Here is an 18,140-nt window from a genome sequence, read left to right as displayed (position 1 = left end):
CCCACGCGGACCCGGGTGAGGGGCGGCCGGCAGCCCAGGCAGGACAAGTGGGTGCAGGGCAGCAGGCGCCGTTGGGTAGGGCAGCCGGCCTTTCCTCCTCGCCCCGGGGCCCGCGCCACCGCCCCGGCCAGGCCAGCTCCCAAGGAGCGCACGCCAGTCGCCGAGCGCCTCCCTCGTCCCACACACTTGCCTGGGTGCCCAACTGGCCCACCACCCTCAGCCCTGTCCCCCGGCAAGGCTTCCGCCCGCCTCAGGCAAGGATACGAAGTAGACCGAAAGGAAGATGAGCGCGCAACAATCGAGGAGAGAGAAGACGAACACCACCGCCTCCATCCTCCTCCTCCGTCGCCGCCGCTCCTTCCGTCAAACCCGCTCGGATGCCCAGACTCGCCCCTGATAGGCCCTTGCCCCGGCTGGCTGAGGCGTGTGGTCCGCGAACCCGAGCGCAGCATGCCGGGAGTTGTAGGCCATTAAAAAAAAAAAAAATTCTACGGCGCTAATTCTGACGCATGCTGGGAATTGTAGTTCATTAGTACAAGTCCATATCAAAGAGGTGGGCAGGGCCTCTGTCATAAATCTGATCATTTCCGGAAATGGTGACAAGCAATTAGTCAACAAGTATTTACTCAACCCTTTTCTTTTAAAGAGCTGGGGTCTCGCTCTGTCGTCCAGGCTGGAGTGCAGCAGCATGATAGAGCTCACTACAACCTTGAATTCCTGGGCTCAAGCAATCCTCCCACCTCAGCCTCCCGACATGCCAGGCTAATTTTATTTTATTATTTCTTATTTTATTTTATTTTTTGAGACAGGGTCTCACTCTGTCGCCCAGGCTGGAGCACAGTGGCGTGGTCACAGTTCACTGCAGCCTCTACTTCCTGGCCTCAGGTGATCCTCCCACTTCAGCCTCCTGAGTACCTGGGATTACAGTAACATACCACCATGCCTGGCTAATTTTTTGTATTTTTAATAGAGATGGGGTTTTTGCCATGTTGGCCAGCTGGTCTCGAACTCCTGAGCTTAAGCAATCTGCCTGCCTCAGTCCACAGTGCTGGGATTACAGGCCTGAGCCACTGCACCAGTTTCTACTGAATGCTTTTAATCTGGATATCCAGTACGATGTATTTCCCATGTGTGAAATTGTATTTAGAGTTGGCTCTAGAACCACTGCATTCCCTGACTTGGGATTTGTAAGGGGTTTTCATCTCAAAGCACAGATCTAACTAACCTGATGCTCTTGGCTTGACATTTGTGATTTTCCTTTCCTTTCCTGATCTCAATTTCTCCAGAGATTTCACAGTCCTTTGTTTATTCTCTCCTACAGCAATGTTTCTCTCCTCTCTAGATTTTAAGATCTTTAAAAGTGAATACAATGTCTTACTCATCCATTCATTCATTTAACAAATACAGTAGTAAGGGAGGAGACCACCCCTCATATTGTCTTATGTCCAATTTCTTCCTCCAGAGAAAGAAGAAGTAAAAACTAAGAGGCAGAAATGAAACCCACAGGCAGACAGCCTGGTGCCATGTCCTGGGCCTAGTAGTTAAAGATCGACCCCTGACCTAACCGGTTATGTTATCTGTAGATTGCAGGCATTGTATGGAAAAGCATTGTAAAAATCCCTGACCTATTCTGTTCCGTTCTGATTACCGTTGCATGCAGCCCCCAGTCACGTACCCCCTGCTTGTTCAATCGATCACGACCCTCTCACGTGGACCCTCTTACAGTTGTGAGCCCTTAAGAGGGACAGGAATTGCTCACTTGGGGAGCTTGGCTCTTGAGACAGGAGTCTTGCCGATGCTCCCAGCTGAATAAACCCCTTCCTTCTTTAACTTGGTGTCTGAGGGGTTTTGTCTGCGGCCCGTCTTGCTACATTTCTTGGTTCCCTGACCAGGAAGCAAGGTGATTGGCAGATGGTCAAGGCAGCTCCTTAGGCAGCTTAAGTCTGCCCTGTGGAACATCTCTGCGGGGGACTCCGACCAGCACTAGCGACACGGATCCTGAGAGCGCTCCCAGATAGGCATTTGCCCCGGTGGGAGCAGTGTGTGGCAGGCCCCTGTGGAGGATCAACGCAGTGGCTGAACACCGGGAAGGAATGGGCAGTTGGAGTATGGACATCTAAAACTTGGTAAAACTGGTCTTTGGAACTTGCCTACTCCATTTGAGTGGAAGCGTGGCCTTATCACCCATGGTGTGCCTTTATTAGCACTTTGGTTTTGGTTTTGGTTTTGACTTGGTTTGAATTGCTTGATACGACTGGTCTTGGGAACTTGCCTACTCCATTTGAGTGGAAGCATGGCCTGATCACCCATGCTTCATCCACAGGCAGACAGCCCGGCACAAAGTGCCTGTACTGGCACTTTGGTTTTTGTTTTTGACTTGACTTGGATTGCTTGATACTTTGGTTTTGGTTTTGACCTGGCTTGGATTTCTTGATACTCTGATTTTGGTTTTTATTCTGGTGTGGCATAAACTAAAAGTGTGTGTGTGCCCTTCTTACCCATTCTTTGTTTTGTTGTGTGCATGTGGTGTGAGCGTGGTATTTTGTCTCAAGGAAACATGGGTGAGGCACAAAGTAAGCCCACCCCAGTGGGAACTATGTTGAAAAATTTCAAAAAGAGATTTAAGGAAGACTATGGAGTTACTATGACACCAGGAAACCTTAGAACTTTATGTAAAATAGACTGGCCAGCATTAGAGGTGGGTTGGCCATCAGAAGGAAGCCTGGACAGGTCCCTTGTTTCAAAGGTATGGCACAAGGTAACCTGTAAAGCCAGGGCACCTAGACCAGTTCTCATACACAGACACTTGGTTACAGCCTCTTTTAGATCCCTCCACAATGGTTGAGAGAACTGCAGCATAAGCGGCTGGCAGAGGCAGAGAGAGAGAGACAGAGACAGAGAGGAGAGAGAGAGAGGCAGAGAAGAGAGAGAGGGAGAGAGAGACAAAGAAGAAAGAGAGAGAGGTGGAGAGAAGAGAGAGAAAGGCAGGGAGAGAGAGAGGGGGGCAGAGAGGGGTGCAGAGGCAGAGAGGGGCTAAATGAGGCCACTGACAACCTGTAGCCTTCTATCAAAAATCCTTATTTCAGTAATCCACGGATGGCCCAAATATATTCAACCTGTAGCAGCAACTGCTTTGCTAACAGAAGAAAGTCGAAAAATAACTTTCAGAGGAAACCTCATTGTAAGCACACCTCACTAGTTCAGTTCAGAACTATCCGAAAGCAAAAAAGCAAAAAAGTAGCTTACTAACTCAAAAATCTTAAAGTAATCTTATGTTAGAAAGTAATCTTAATGTTAGAAAAAAAAAGGAGGGGAGAATTTATATAAAGAGGAATGTTATATGGTAAATTATTGTCCTAAAATAGGGGAGAATTTATATGAAAAGGAATATTATATGGTAAATTATTGTCCTAAAGTAAATTAACTGGTTGTAAAAAAAAAAAAAAAAAAAAAAAAAAAGGATGTTTGCGACAAGTCAAAAAGGTTAAGGCATGTCAAAGAATTATCTGTGAAAGTCATAAAAAAAAGGCTATAAAAGGAAATTCATGCAAGAAATGTTGTATAATTTAAAAGTAATTAGGCCTCCTAAATGTAAAACTATTAAAGAAACAGTTTATGTACAAGGTGTATAAGGAAAGTAAAATGTACTTTTGGTAGAAAAATTACAAGGAGGCATAAGAATGTAAAGTAGTACCTATATTAAAAGGTCAAAAATATGTATATTTTGTTTTAAAGGTTAAATCAAGTTTTAAAATGTTAATTAGAAAGAAAATTCTGTGTGTAAACATTGGCTAAAATTAGAGGTATCATCCAGTTTTTCTGTAAACTGGATATTAAAATAAAAGCATAACAGGTTTTTCTTAAAGCACCAGCCTGCTCTTTAGCAAAAATTATAAAAGGTTAAAAAGAGTCTATAAAATCTTACCTTATGGTCAAACATTAAAAATTGGATAAATATGTCTGTCTATAAGGTTTTATTAAAATTGGGTTTAACATTAATATCACACTAATATAAAGGTAAAATTTAGCTTATCTAGTATAAAAATCATACAGGAAGCATTGTTAAATGTAAAATGGCTTTTGGCTTTCTTTGGTTTAAAAATTAATAAAAATAGGTGCTAAAGGAAATTTCTTAGTAAAAAGGCACTAAGGACTGTAAAATCCACTGCCAAGGTCCCCACATTTAAAACAAAAGGTCAATTTCTTAAAAATTATACACTTGGTTTATCTTCCACTTTCCTTTCCCTCAAAAACTATAAGTCTTTTAGCACATGTACCACCCCTAGAACTTCTGATAAACCAGCACCAGCCTGAAGATCACATACTCATCAAAGGGTGGAAAGAAGAAAAACTCGAGCCAGCCTTAGGAGGACCCTACCTTGTGCTGCTAACCACCAAGACTGCTGTTCCTACAGCAAAAAAGGATGGACTCATCATACCCACTCAGAAAGCGCCACCCACTCCAGAGTCGTGGGCCATAGTACCAGGGGAAAACCCTACCAAACTAAAGCTAAGAAAAATTTAACTCTTTTCATCTATTCTATTACTCTCTTTTCTTTCCTCGTTCTATTGTTGACCATCTAGTTATTAACATAACCAAGTCAATTTTGCCCAAACTATTGCATTTAATGCTTGCCTTCTTATACCCTGTGGAGATTGCCAAGTCAAAGACAGCTTTCTACTTCAGAAAAGTACTTCTGTCCCTCCTGACTCTCCTCAGACTGGGCATTAGTAAACTAGGACCATTTAATCCGGGGAGATTTTGATAAAGACCCCAGTGCCAACCAGGAGTGTTGCCCCCCAATGTAGAGCTTTCATGCCATAGTTGGTCCAATGTTCTGTGGACCACTGAAGAGCAAGGATGGACTGCCCCGAACAGTTTTGGTACTTTCCTAAAACCATACATTCATTTTACTAGAGGATCATCAAAGTTAAAGACTTAAACAAAGTTAAAGACTTCAAACAAACTTTAAGTTAAAGACTTAAAACAAACAATTAAGACAGGACACCAAGATGCAAATGCCTGGTTAAAATGGATCAAATATTCCATCTGCACGTTAAACAAAAGCAATTGTTATGCTTGTATACATGGCAGGCCAGAGGCCCAGATTGTCCCCTTCCACTAAGGTGATCCTCCAGTCGACCAGACGTAGGCTGCATGGTAGCTCTTTTCCAGGATTCTACAGCCTGGAGTAATAAGTCATGCCAAGCTCTCTCCACTATTTCCCAAAGTCTGGCACCCTGTAGTTCAGCCCCCAAGGGCCATCCAGCTTCCATCTCCCAACACTAAGTTCACTTTGTCCCTCTCACGACAGGGAGGAAACTTAGCATTCCTTGGAGACCTGAAGGAATGTGATGAGCTTAAGAATTTTCAAGAGCTTATCAATCAGTCAGCCCTTGTTCATCCCCAAGCGGACATGTGGTGGTATTGTGGTGGACCTTTACTGGGCACTCTGCTGAATAACTGGCGTGGCACTTATGTTTCAGTTCATTTGGCTATCCCTTTCACCCTGGCATTTCATCAACCAAAGGGAATAAAAATAAGACATTGTAAAGCTAGAGAAGCCCCTTATGGGTCTTTTGACTCTCACATCTATTTAGATGCAATTGGAGCCCCGCAAGGAATACCAGATCAATTTAAAGCTTGAAATCAAATAGCTACAGGATTTAAGTCAATATTTTAGTGGGTGACAGTTAATAAAAATGCAGATTGGATAAACTACATCTATTACAACCAACAGCAATGAGTTTTTCATGAGTTTAAAGAAAAACTCAGGTTGGCCCCAGCCCTGGGGCTACCGGACCTGACAAATCTTTACATTCTCCTGTGTCAGAAAGAGAAAAAATGGCAGTTGGAGTTTTACCCCAGACTGTGGGGCCCTGGCCAAGGCCAGTGGCCTATCTCTCAAAACAACTAGACAGGGTTTCCAAAGCCTGGCCCCCATGTCTAAGGGCCCTGGCAGCAATGGCCCTGTTAGCACAAGAAGCAGATAAGTTAACTCTTGGGCAAAACCTAAACATAAAGTCCCCCCAGGCGGTGGTGACTTTAATAAATACCAAAGGACATTAGCTCATTAGCTAATGAGCTAACGAATGCTAGACTAACTAGATACCAAAGCTTGCTCTGTGAAAATCCCCTCATAACCATTAAAGTTTGCAACACCCTAAACCCCGCCACCTTGCTCCCGGTATTAGAGAGCCCAGTTGAACATAACTGTGTAGAGGTATTGGACTCAGTTTATTCTAGCAGGCCCAACCTCTGAGACCATCCTTAAACTTCAGTAGACTGAGAGCTGTACGTGGATAGGAGCAGCTTTGCCAACCTCTGCAAAGTGACTCTGAAGAAGACGATAAGCCCTGCTCCAGTCACACCTGGAAGCTGACTGGTCCGTGCACGGCCAAAGCATGAGGAAACTCATTGCGGGACTCATTTTCCTTAAAATTTGGACTTGTACAGTAAGGACTTCAACTGACCTTCCTCAGACTGATGACTGTTCCCAGTATATATACATCAAGTCACTGAGGTAGGATACAAGATTGCTACAGTCCTATTATTTTATGGTTATTATAAGTGTACCAGGACTCTAAAAGAAACTTGTTTGTATAATGCTATTCTATCTAAGGTATGTAGCCCAGGAAATAACCAAGCTGTGTGTTATGACCCATTTTAAGCCTCCCATGATCACAGTTTTTAAAATAAAATTAAGGACTGGTCCTTTTCTACGCAACACAAGTAAAGTAATGGCTAGGAAAGAGGAAAGAGGGGTCCCCAAGCATATAACCCTAAAATTTAATGCTTGTGCCACTATCAATAGCAATTGGCATGGAATTGGATATGGTTCTTTAATTGGAAAAAAAAAAAGTTACACAGCAGGAAATAAGTATATCTGCCATGAATTAGGCTCATGTGCAAATGTGTGTAATTACTGGTCTTGTGTCATGTTCTACACTACTTAGAAAAAAGACGAAAAAATCCTGTTTAGCTCCAGAAAGAAGGCAGCCCCTTCTGTACAAGTGGAAGCTGCAACCCCTTGAAATTAGTAATTACAAATCCCTTAAACCCAAGGTGGGAAAAAGGAGAACACGTATCTCTGGACATCGATGGAAAAGGACTAGATCCTAGAGTAAATATCTTAGTAATAGGGGAGGTTCGTAAACTCTCTCCGGAACCAGTATTTCAGACTTTCTATGATGAACTAAATGTGCCAGTACCAGAGACTCCAGGAAAAATCAGAAATTTGTTTTTGCAATTAGCCGAGCATGTAGCCCAGTCTCTAAATGTCACTTCATGTTACGTTTGTGGAGGAACTGTAATGGGAGATCAATGGCCATAGGAAGCCTGAGAATTAGTGCCTACAGACCCAGTTCCTGATGAATTCCCAGCCCAAAAGAATCACCCTGATAATTTCTGGGTTCTAAAAGTCTCAATTATTGGACAATATTGCATAGCTAGAGAAGGGAAAGAATTCACTCATCCTGCAGGACGACTTAGTTGCCTGGGACAAAAACTGTACAATGGTACCACAAAAACAGTTACATGGTGGAGTTCAAACCACACAGAGAAAAATTCATTCAGTAAATTTCCAAAGTTGCAGACCATTTGGGCCCACCCAGAATCCCACTGGGACTGGACAGCCCCCACTGGGCTATGCTGGATATATGGACATAGAACCTATGCTAAGCTGCCTGACCAGTGGACAGGTAGTTGTGTTATTGTCACTATTAAACCGTCTTTCTTCCTACGCCCATAAAAACAGGCAGACTCCTGGACTTCCCTGTCTATGCTTCCTGCGAAAAGCAAAACATAGCCATAGGTAATTGAAAAGATGATAAATGGCCTCCTGAAGAAATTAAACAATACTATGGGCCTGCCACTTAGGCACAAGATGGCTCATGGGGATACCAGACCCCTATTTACATGCTCAACTGAATCATATGGTTGCAAGCTGTCTTGGAGATCATCACTAATAAAACCAGTAAAGCCTTGACTGTTTTGGCCCGGCAAGAAACTCAGATGAGAAATGCTATCTCTCAGAATAGATTAACTCTCGACTACTTGCTAGCAGCTGAAAGAGAAGTCTGTGGAAAATTTAACCTTACCAATTGCTGCCTGCACGTAGATGATCAGGGGCAAGTAGTCGAAGATATAGTTAAAGACATGACGAAACTGAAACATGTGCCTGTACAAGTGTGGCATGGATTTGACCCTGAGGCCATGTCTGAAAATGGTTCCCAGTGGTAGGAGGATTTAAAACTCTTATAATAGAAATTATAGTAGTAACAGGAACCTGCTTACTGATCCCGTGTTTACTACCTGTACTCATTCAAATGGTAAAAGGTTTCATCACTACTCTAGTTCACCGGAATGCTTCAGTACAAGTGTACTACGTAAATCACTATCGATCTGTCATGCAGGAAGCCATAGGTAGTGAGGATGAAGGTGAGAACTCCCACTAATAAAATGAGTGAGAGTCTCAAATGGGGAGAATAAGGGAGGAGACCACCCCTCATATTGTCTTATGCCCAATTTCTGCCTCCAAAGAAAAAAGAAGTGAAAACTAAAAGGCAGAAATGAAATCCACAGGCAGACAGCCTGGTGCTGTGCCCTGGGCCTAGTAGTTAAAGATCAACCCCTGACCTAACCGGTTATGTTATCTATAGATTCCAGACATTGTATGGAAGAGCACTGTAAAAATCCCTGTCCTGTTCTGTTCCATTCTGTTACCGGTGCATACAGCCCCCAGTCACATACTCCCTGCTTGCTCAATCAATCATGACGCTCTCACATGGACCCCCTTAGAGTTGTGAGCCCTTAAAAGGAACAGGAATTGCTCACTCGGGGAACTCAGCTCTCAAGACAGGAGTCTTGCCAATGCTCCCAGCTGAATAAACCCCTTCCTTCTTTAACTTGGTGTCTGAGGGGTTTTGTCTGCGGCTCTTCCTGCTACAGTAGTACTCCTTATCTGCAGGGGCTACTTTCCAAGACCCCCAAGTGGATGCCTGACATGGTAGGTAGTACCAAACCCTACGTGTACTATGTTTTTTCCTATATATACATACCTATGATAAAGCTTAATTTATAAATCACGCATAGTAGGAGATTAACAAGTAATAATAAAATAGAACAATTATACCATAATAAAAAGTATGGAAATGTAGTCTTTCTCTCTCTGTCTCAAAATATCTTATTGTACTATACTTACCCTTATTCTTGAAATGATATATGATGATAAAATGTCTATGTGATAAGACAAAGAGACAGATGCAGCTCTCCAGTGATTTTTTATATTTTTCAGTCCAAATCTATTCTTACATTCATCTAACTATCCATTACTTGCAGTAAGTGGCTTGGTATCACTTGTTTTAGGGAGTCCCTCACTGAAGTCTTCGTATAAGCTCAATACATTCTGGCTCAACATGTTGCCATCAATTGAGACACATTTTCTGTTCATGTCTTCCACCCACATCTTTTTTGTGGTGGTTGTTTTTTGTTTTTGTTTTTCTCAGACGAAGTTTCATCCTGTCACCCAGGCTGGAGTGCAATTGGCGCCATCTCAGCTCTCTGCAACCTCCACCTCCCAAGTTCAAGCGATTCTCCTGCCTCAGCCTCTGGAGTAGCTGAGATTACAGGTGCAGGCCACTGTGCCCAGCTAATTTTTTGCATTTTTAGTAGAGATGGGGTTTCACCATGTTGGCCAGCTGGTCTCAAACCCTTGGCCTCAAGTGATCCGTCCACCTTGACCTCCCAAAGTGCCGGGATTACAGGCATGAGCCACTGTGCTCTGCCGCCTTTTCCATCTTAACTAAGCACTTATCAGGCACTGTGGCCACAACTTTTGTAGTTTGAGTTGCAACAGCAAAACTAGCACAAATTCCTTTTTCCTTTTTCAGAACTTCACGGACAAAAGATCAGTTCTTACCACAGATCTTAGCAGTCACATATGGTTTCTTTTCTTTCCTTAAGTCAAGAACTTTGACCATTTCACTTAAAGGAAGCACTTTATGGCTTCTCTTTGGCATATCTGAATTGCCAGTATCACTGCTCTTGAACTTTGGGCCATTGTTAAGTAAAATAATGGGTACTTGAACACAAGCACTGTGATACTGCTGCAGTCAATCTGACAACTGATAAGATGGCTACTACGTGACTAACAGGTAGGTGGCATAGACAGCATGGATATGCTGGACAAGGGGATAGATAATTCATGTCCCAAGCAGGATGAAGCGAGCAGCAGGAGATTTCATTACACTACTAAGAGTGGCACACAATTTAAAACTCATGAATTGTGTATTTCTGAAAGTTTCATTTAACATTTTAGGACTGTGATTGACCTCAGGTAAATGAAACCAGTGAAAGCAAAACTGTGGATGAGACTGCTGTATTTATTGACAACACCCCTGCTATAGGCCAAGAACTGCTCTAGACTCCAGAGATACAGAAATAAACAAGGCGAACAAGTTGCCGCTCTAGTAGGGTGAGTGGGAGGAACAGGCAATAAAGTATAACAAAGTACAGGAAAAAGATAACTTCAAGCAGTGATAAGCTCTATGAGCGGTTGTGTCAAAGTTATTTATTCATTCAACCAATATTTTCTGAGCAGCCAGAATATATGAGCTACTGTTCCAAACCTTGGAGATACACAGTGAACAGGAAGGGGAAAGTCCCCACAAGCCTGTGGTTTACATTACAGTGAGACAGACAACAAAATAAATATACTAATGACAGGCAGTCATAAGTACTTGGAAGGGGATGGGGAAAGACTTGGAGAGGGAGTGATCAGAGAAAGCCAAGCTGAGGAATGACACTTAAGTAGAAATTTGAACAATAGCTGTATGAAGGTCTGCGGGCAGAATGTTTCAGAAAGTAGGAACAATAATTGCAAAGGCCCAGTTGTACGTAGAGGCTTAATGTGTTAAAAGAATAGAAAAAAGACTACTGCGCTCTTGTGGCTAAAGCACAGGGGAAAAGGGCAAGAGAGTGCTGAGAGGAAGAGAAGGAGGCAAGGTAAGGTTATATGGGCCTTGTAGACCCTTGGCAAGGATTTTTGGGTTTTTTGTTTTGTTTTTTTTTTGAGATGGAGTCTCGCTTTGTCGCCCAGGCTGGAGTGCAGTGGCCGGATCTCAGCTCACTGCAAGCTCCGACTCCCGGGTTCACGCCATTCTCCTCCCTCAGCCTCCCGAGTAGCTGGGACTACAGGCGCCCGCCACCACGCCCGGCTAATATTTTGTATTTTTTAGTAAAGACGGGGTTTTACCATGTTAGCCAGGATGGTCTTGATCTCCTGACCTCGTGATCCGCCCATCTCAGCCTCCCAAAGTGCTGGGATTACAAGCTTGAGCCACCGCGCCCGGCCAAGGATTTTTATCCTAATATGACGAGAAACCACTGGAGAGTTCTAAGCAAGAAAGTAGCTTATCTGATCTACATTTTTAAAATCTCATTCTGGCTATTTAGTGCACTGAATGTGTGAAAGGGAAACAAGTTTGTCAGAAGGGAGATCACACAGAGAGTAAAACAGGAGAATTAGTATGAAGGCAAAACCAACAGGGCCGGGCGTAGTGACTCACGCCTGTAATCCTAGCACTTTGGGAGGCCGTGGAGGGCGGATCACCTGAGGTAGGGAGTTCGAGACCAGCCTGACCAACATGGAGAAACCCCATCTCTACTAAAAATACAAAATTAGCTGGGCGTGGTGGCGCATGCCTGTAATCCTAGCTACTCAGGAGGCTGAGGCAGGAGAAACACTTGAACCCGGGAGGCGGAGGCTGCAGTGAGCCGAGACTGCTCCATTGCACTCCATCCTGGGCAACAAAAGTGAAACTCCGTCTTAAACAAACAAACAAACAAAAACACAAAAACCCAACTGGATTTGCCTGATGCAGTATAGGTTCATAGATTCATAAAGGGTTCATAGGTTAAAGCTAGAGATACAATTAACAGATTATCTAATTAATTAAACCAGCTATTACCAAACTCCCAATGTACCTTGTATATATCTCTATCAGAATATTCATTACATACTCAGTCATCTTGAGGTGAGAAAAAAAATACTTATCACAGTCTTCCTTATGTGCTTAGCCAGTCACACCTTTGATCAAGCTTCTCTAGCCAGTGGCCCATAGGCCACAAGTGGTCCAGAAAGGCATTGAATGCAATCTAACACAAATTTATAAACTTTCTTAAGACATTATGAAATTGTTTTTGCAGTTTTTTTTTTTATTTCATCTCATCAGCTATCATTAGTCTTAGTGTGTTTTATATGTGGCCCAGGACAATTCTTCTTCCAATGTGGCCCAGTGAAGGCAAATGATTAGACATCCCTGCTTTAGATTATAATAAAAGTGACAGATTTTATTTATTTTTATATCCCAATACTTTCTATTCTATAAATATCTGGTGGTTAATAAATGGTTCCTGAATGAATGACCTACACTATCATGACAGATTTTATTTATATTATTCCAGATTTTACTAAAATCGTAAACCTCATCTCACACGCATTCCCCCTGAGATGGAATAGGAAATACAGGCTATTTCACACTCTTTTTCTTTTTTTTTTTTTTTGAGACAGAGTCCCACTCTGTCGCCCAGGATGGAGTGCAGTAATGCCATCTCAGCTTGCTGCAACCTCCGCCTCCCAAGTTCAAGTGGCTGGGACTACAGGCACATGCCACCATGCAACAATAGTAGCATTTTTTGTAGAAATCTTAATCATATTCCAAAATTTCTATGAAAAGACAAAGCTAATTTTTGTGTTTTCAGTAGAGATGGGGTTTTGCCATGTTGACCAGGCTGGTCTCAAACTCCTGGCCTCAAGTGATCTGCCCACCTTGGCCTGCCAAAGTGCTGGGATTACAGGTGTGAGCCATTGAGCTGGATGATATTTCACATTCTTTATCTGCTTTTTTATCCTGGGAAAATTTTAAAAGCTGGCACCATAATCAGTGGTAATGATTGAATTACCATAAAATTAAGATAGCCTCTGTCTCTTATCCTACTTAAAAACATGGTTGCAATGTCTAAACTAAAAGGAATACAGAACTTAGGAGAAAGAAATGATGAGGATAAAAAACAATAAGTGGTGTTTGTGTGTTAATATAATTCTTGTTTTAACATACATGTTCTATTAGCCAGGCATGGTGAAACATGTCTACAATCCAAGTGACTCAAGAGGCTGAGATCAGAAGATCACTTGAGACCAGGAGGTCAAAGGCTGCAGTCAGCCATGATCATACCACTGCACTTCATCCCGGGGAAGAGAGTGAGACCTTGCCTCAAAAAAATATAATATAATAAAATACATAAGTAAAATAAAATATGTGTTATATTTTAAAAGTATAAACTGAACTGTTTGGGTTTCTGGTTTAGCACGTACAGACCTAAACGTAGCAACTGTTCTTACAACAAGTAAAAACCCAAACAAACTGAAAAATCAAAAACTCTTCTTAGATCCATCAAAGAAGTGAAGTCATAGGGCAAACCCTTAATCTTCCTGTTTTCATTGTTGCACCTTGTTTTTCTTCTCTGTTATGTCTAGTCAGCACAATAAGGCAAGAAAAAAATATTTATGGACTGGAAATGAAGTAATCAATTTTGTCTACATAGACTGTATTATTAGCAAAGAGAGGACACAAGGTTAACACACAAAAATTAATTGCATTTCCATATACTAGCAATTGCCAGTTAAAAATCAAAACAGTGGGCTAGGCACGGTAGCTCATGCCTGTAATCTCAGCACTTTGGGAAGCCAAGGCAGGCAGATCACCTGAGGTCAGGAGTTTGAGACCAGCCTGGCCAACATGGTGAAAACTATCTCTACTAAAAATACAAAAATTAGCCAGGCACGGTGGGGGGCACCTGTCATCCCAACTACTAGGGAGGTTGAGGCAGGAGAATCACTTGAACCCAGGAGGTAAAGGTTGCAGTGAGACCAGATCGCACCACCACACTCCAGCCTGGGTGACAGAATGAGACCCTGTCTCAAAAAAAAAAAAAAAAAAAAAAAAAAATCCGAACAGTACCACTTAAAATATCATAAAAATCTTGAAATACTTAGGAATAAATCTAGTAAGATATCTCCAGGATCTGCATGTGATAAATACAAGATACTGATGAAATAAAAGAAAACCTAAATAGGTCAGATGCAGTGGCTCATGCCTGTAATCCCAGCACTTTGGGAGGCCAAAGTGGGTAGATCACCTGAGCCCAGAGGTTCGAGACCAGCCTGGGAAACATGGTGAAACCCCATCTCTACAAAAAATGCAAAAATTAGCCAGCGTGTGGTGTGTCTGTAGTCTCATCTACTTGGGAGGCTGAGTTGGGTGGATCACTTGAGCCTGGCAGATTGAGCTACAGTGAGCAATGACCACACTACTGCACTCCAGCCTGGGTGACAGAGCAAGACCCAGAAGAAAAAAAAAAGAAAGAAAGAAAGAAGAAGGAAGGAAGGAAGGAAGGAAGGAAGGAAGGAAGGAAGGAAGGAAGGAAGGAAGGAAGGAAGGAAAGAAGGAAGGAAGGAAAGAGAAAGAGAGAAAACCTAAATAAATAAAAAAATCATGTTCATGGATTAGAAGACTCAATATTGTTCTTTTTTTTTTTTTTTTTTTTTTTTGAGACAGAGTCTCACTCTGTCGCCCAGGCTGGAGTGCAGTGGCCGGATCTCAGCTCACTGCAAGCTCCGACTCCCGGGTTCACGCCATTCTCCTGCCTCAGCCTCCCGAGTAGCTGGGACTACAGGCGCCCGCCACCTCGCCCGGCTAGTTTTTTGTATTTTTTTTTTAGTAGATGCGGGGTTTCACCGTGTTAGCCAGGATGGTCTTGATCTTGTGACCTCGTGATCCGCCCGTCTCGGCCTCCCAAAGTGCTGGGATTACAGGCTTGAGCCACCGCGCCCGGCCAGAAGACTCAATATTGTTAAAATGTCGATTCTTCCAAACAGATCTGTAGGTTCAATGCAATCCAATTAAAACAATATTAGCATGTTTGTAGAAATCTTAACTATATTCTAAAATTTATATGGAAAGACAAAGGAATTTCAATAGCCAAGACAATTTTGAAAAAGAGCAAAGTTGAAGGGCTCACACTACCTGATTTCAAGATGTACTAAAAGCTACCACGATCAAAACACTGTGATATTCATGAAAGGAGAGACAGATGCATAGATAAATAGAACAGAATTAAGAATGTAGAAATAGACCCACAAATATATGGTTAATTAATTTTTTTGATAAATATGCAAAGACAATTTAATGGAGAAACGATATTCTTTTCCAGTACAAACTGTTCTGGAACCACTAAACAGCCACATACAACAACAACAAAAACTTTGGCTGATACCTCTCACGTTATTCGCAAATTTAAAAATAGAATCATAGTATAAAGGAAAAAAATGTTAGTTTGGCACAATCTTGGCAACCCTATGTGCAGTAAAGCAGGAAAGCAATATCTTCAATCTTCTTACATAGAAATTCAATCAATATTGATTGAATATCTGTGTCAATAAACCTAATGAACACAGAATTTACCTTCCTTCCATCTAGTGCCAAACACAAATAAATGCCACACAAAATGCAACATTAAAAAATAAACACTAGGCCAGCATGGTGGTTCACACATGTTATCCCAGTACTTTGGGAGGCCAAGGCAGAAGGATCTTGAACTCACTTGAAGCCAAGAGTTCAAAACCAGCCTAGGTAAAACCCTCTCTCTATGAAAATAAAATTTAAAAAAAACTTAGCTGAGGGTGGGGGTACTTGCCTGTATTCCCAGTAACTTGGGAGGCTGAGTCGGGAGGATCACTTGAGCCCAGGAGTTTGAGGTTATAGTGAGCTGTGATCCCACCAGTCTACACCAGCCTGAGTGATATGAGCAAGATCCCAACTCAAAAACAAAAATAAAAATAATTTTTAAAATAAACACTAAACTTATTCATTAAAAGGTGGGATTACCCTAGTTTCATAAACCCAAATTAGAGGGATCAGTGAAGCAAAGCTGAAAAGCCCTTGAGGGAATTGTAACTACTTATGGGTTAACAATTGCCAGCTGGGACTTTATTGTCCAACTAGGGAACGGAGTCAAAGACTGAAACCTCATAAGCAAGAAAAATAGGGCATTGATTACAGGAATCCTACGGATCAGTCCCATGTATAAGCAGGGTTTATGATTAATACATATAAAAAGCAAATGAACATTTCAAAAAAGCTTCACTTTGGGTAAAAAGACAAAATTCCCCAAAAGAGGCCAGGCACGGTGGCTCACACCTGTAATCCCAGCACTTTGGGAGGCGGAAGTGGGTAGATCACCTGAGGTCAAGAGTTTGAGATCGGCCTGGCCACAGGCTGAAACCCCATCTCTACTAAAAATACCAAAAAAAAAAAATTAGACAGGTGTGGTAGTGGGTGCCTGTAATCCCATCTACTCGAGAGGCTGAGGCAGGAGAATCGCTTGACCCTGGGAGGCGGGGGTTGCAGTGAGCTGAGATAATGCCACTGCACTCCAGCCTGGGTGACAAGATCAAGACTCCATCTCAAAAAAAAAAAAAAGAAAAAAGAAAAAAAGAGGCTGGGCACGCTGGCTCACACCTGTAATCCCAGAACTTTCGGAGGCTGAGGTGGGCGGATCACCTGAGGTTGAGAGTTCGAGACCAGCCTGAGCAACATGGAGAAACCCCGTCTCTACTAAAAATACAAAATTAGCTGGGCGTGGTGGTGCATACCTGTAATCCCAGCTAATCAGGAGGCTGAGGCAGGAGAATCAATTGAACCGGGGAGGCAGAGGTTGTGGTGAGCCGAGCTCACACCATTGCACTCTAGGCTGGGCAACAAGAGTAAAACTCCGTCTCAAAAAAAAAGAAATTTCCCAAAAGAAATCAGAGTTCCAGATCAGGACCATGGTTACATATATGATTTGAATTCACATTTACACTACACACATGGGATTGGTGTCTAAAGTATAAAATTAACAACAACAAAAATATTCTTGAACAAGAGAAACATCACTGAATGCAAATTACCAATTGTGCATACAGAAAAACAATTCAGATATATAAGCTAATATAATATGAATAAATATGCACTTAAAAATACTAGAGAGTTGGGCACAGTGGTGTGTATCTGTAGTCCCAGCTACCTGGGAAGCTGAGACAGGAGAATCACTTAAGCCCAGGAGTTCGAGGCTATAGTACACTATAATCGTGTTTGTGAATAGCCACTATACTCTAACCTGGGCAACATAGTGAAACTCCATCTCTAAAAAAAAAGAAAATGTAGGAAAAAAACCTGGAAATTACCCAACAATTATGAACAAGCAAATAGATAAACAAATTGTGGCATAATCATAAAATAGAATAATACCCACTAATAAAAACAATGAACTACTGATATACACAAAACATGGATATCTCAAAGACAATATATTGAGCAACAGAAGTCAAAAACAGATGAAGGGCCTGGGATCACGCCTGTAATTCCAGCACTTTGGGAGTCCAAGGCGGGAGGATCACTTGAGGCCAGCAGTTCGAGAGCAGCCTGGCCAACATGGTGACATCCCGTCTCTACTAAAAATACAATAATTAGCCAGACACAGTGACAGGCACCTGTAAACCCAGCTACTTGGGATGCTAATGCAAGAGAATCTCTTGAACCTGGGAGGCGGAGGTTGCAGAGAGCCGAGATTGCGTCACTGCATTCTGGCCTGGGCAACAGAGGGAGTCTCCATCCCCCTAACCACCCTCAAAAAAGAAACAGACCAAGGCAGTGGCTCAAGCCCATAATCCCAGCACTTTGGGAGGCTGAGGTGGCAGATCACATGAGCCAGGAGTTCGAAACCAGCCTGGGCAAGGCAAAATCCCATCTCTATAAAAAATACAGAAAAAAAAAAAAAGAAAAATTAGTCAGGCATGGTAGTGCACACCTGTAGTCCCAGTTACTTGGAAGGCTGAGGTGGGAGAATGCTGAGCCTGTCAGATCGAGGCTGCAGTGAGCTATGATCACGCCACTGCACTCCAGCCTGGGCAAAAGAGCAAGACTCCATCTCAAAAGCAAAACACAACCTTAAAATGTTCAGTTTTCAACAACAGAAAAATAGGCATGCAAAGAAACAAGAAAGTTTCTACACAACCAAGGACCTCAACAAATCCCAA

General features: G+C 42.5%; 1 protein-coding gene across 7 annotated transcripts in view; it reads right to left on the bottom strand.

Moving 5' to 3' along the window:
• The window catches only part of CNIH4 (cornichon family AMPA receptor auxiliary protein 4), a 57,227-nt gene that overhangs the window by 23,367 nt on the left and 15,720 nt on the right, over positions 1 to 18,140 (bottom strand). For 4 of the 7 annotated variants that reach the window (XM_077959211.1, XM_077959033.1, XM_077959078.1 and 1 more), the window contains exon 1: positions 265 to 371. The exons of 1 other annotated variant lie outside the window; for it this stretch is intronic. Coding sequence is in view for 4 of the 6 variants with exons in the window: in XM_077959033.1 (XP_077815159.1) it covers positions 265 to 333 (69 nt within the window). In the remaining 2 variants the exon portion in view is untranslated. 7 annotated transcript variants of the gene reach the window in all.

The sequence above is a fragment of the Macaca mulatta genome, chromosome 1 (assembly GCF_049350105.2).
Source record: "Macaca mulatta isolate MMU2019108-1 chromosome 1, T2T-MMU8v2.0, whole genome shotgun sequence".
Classification (NCBI taxonomy): Eukaryota; Metazoa; Chordata; class Mammalia; order Primates; family Cercopithecidae; genus Macaca; species Macaca mulatta.
This window is presented reverse-complemented; position numbering and strand designations above follow the sequence as displayed.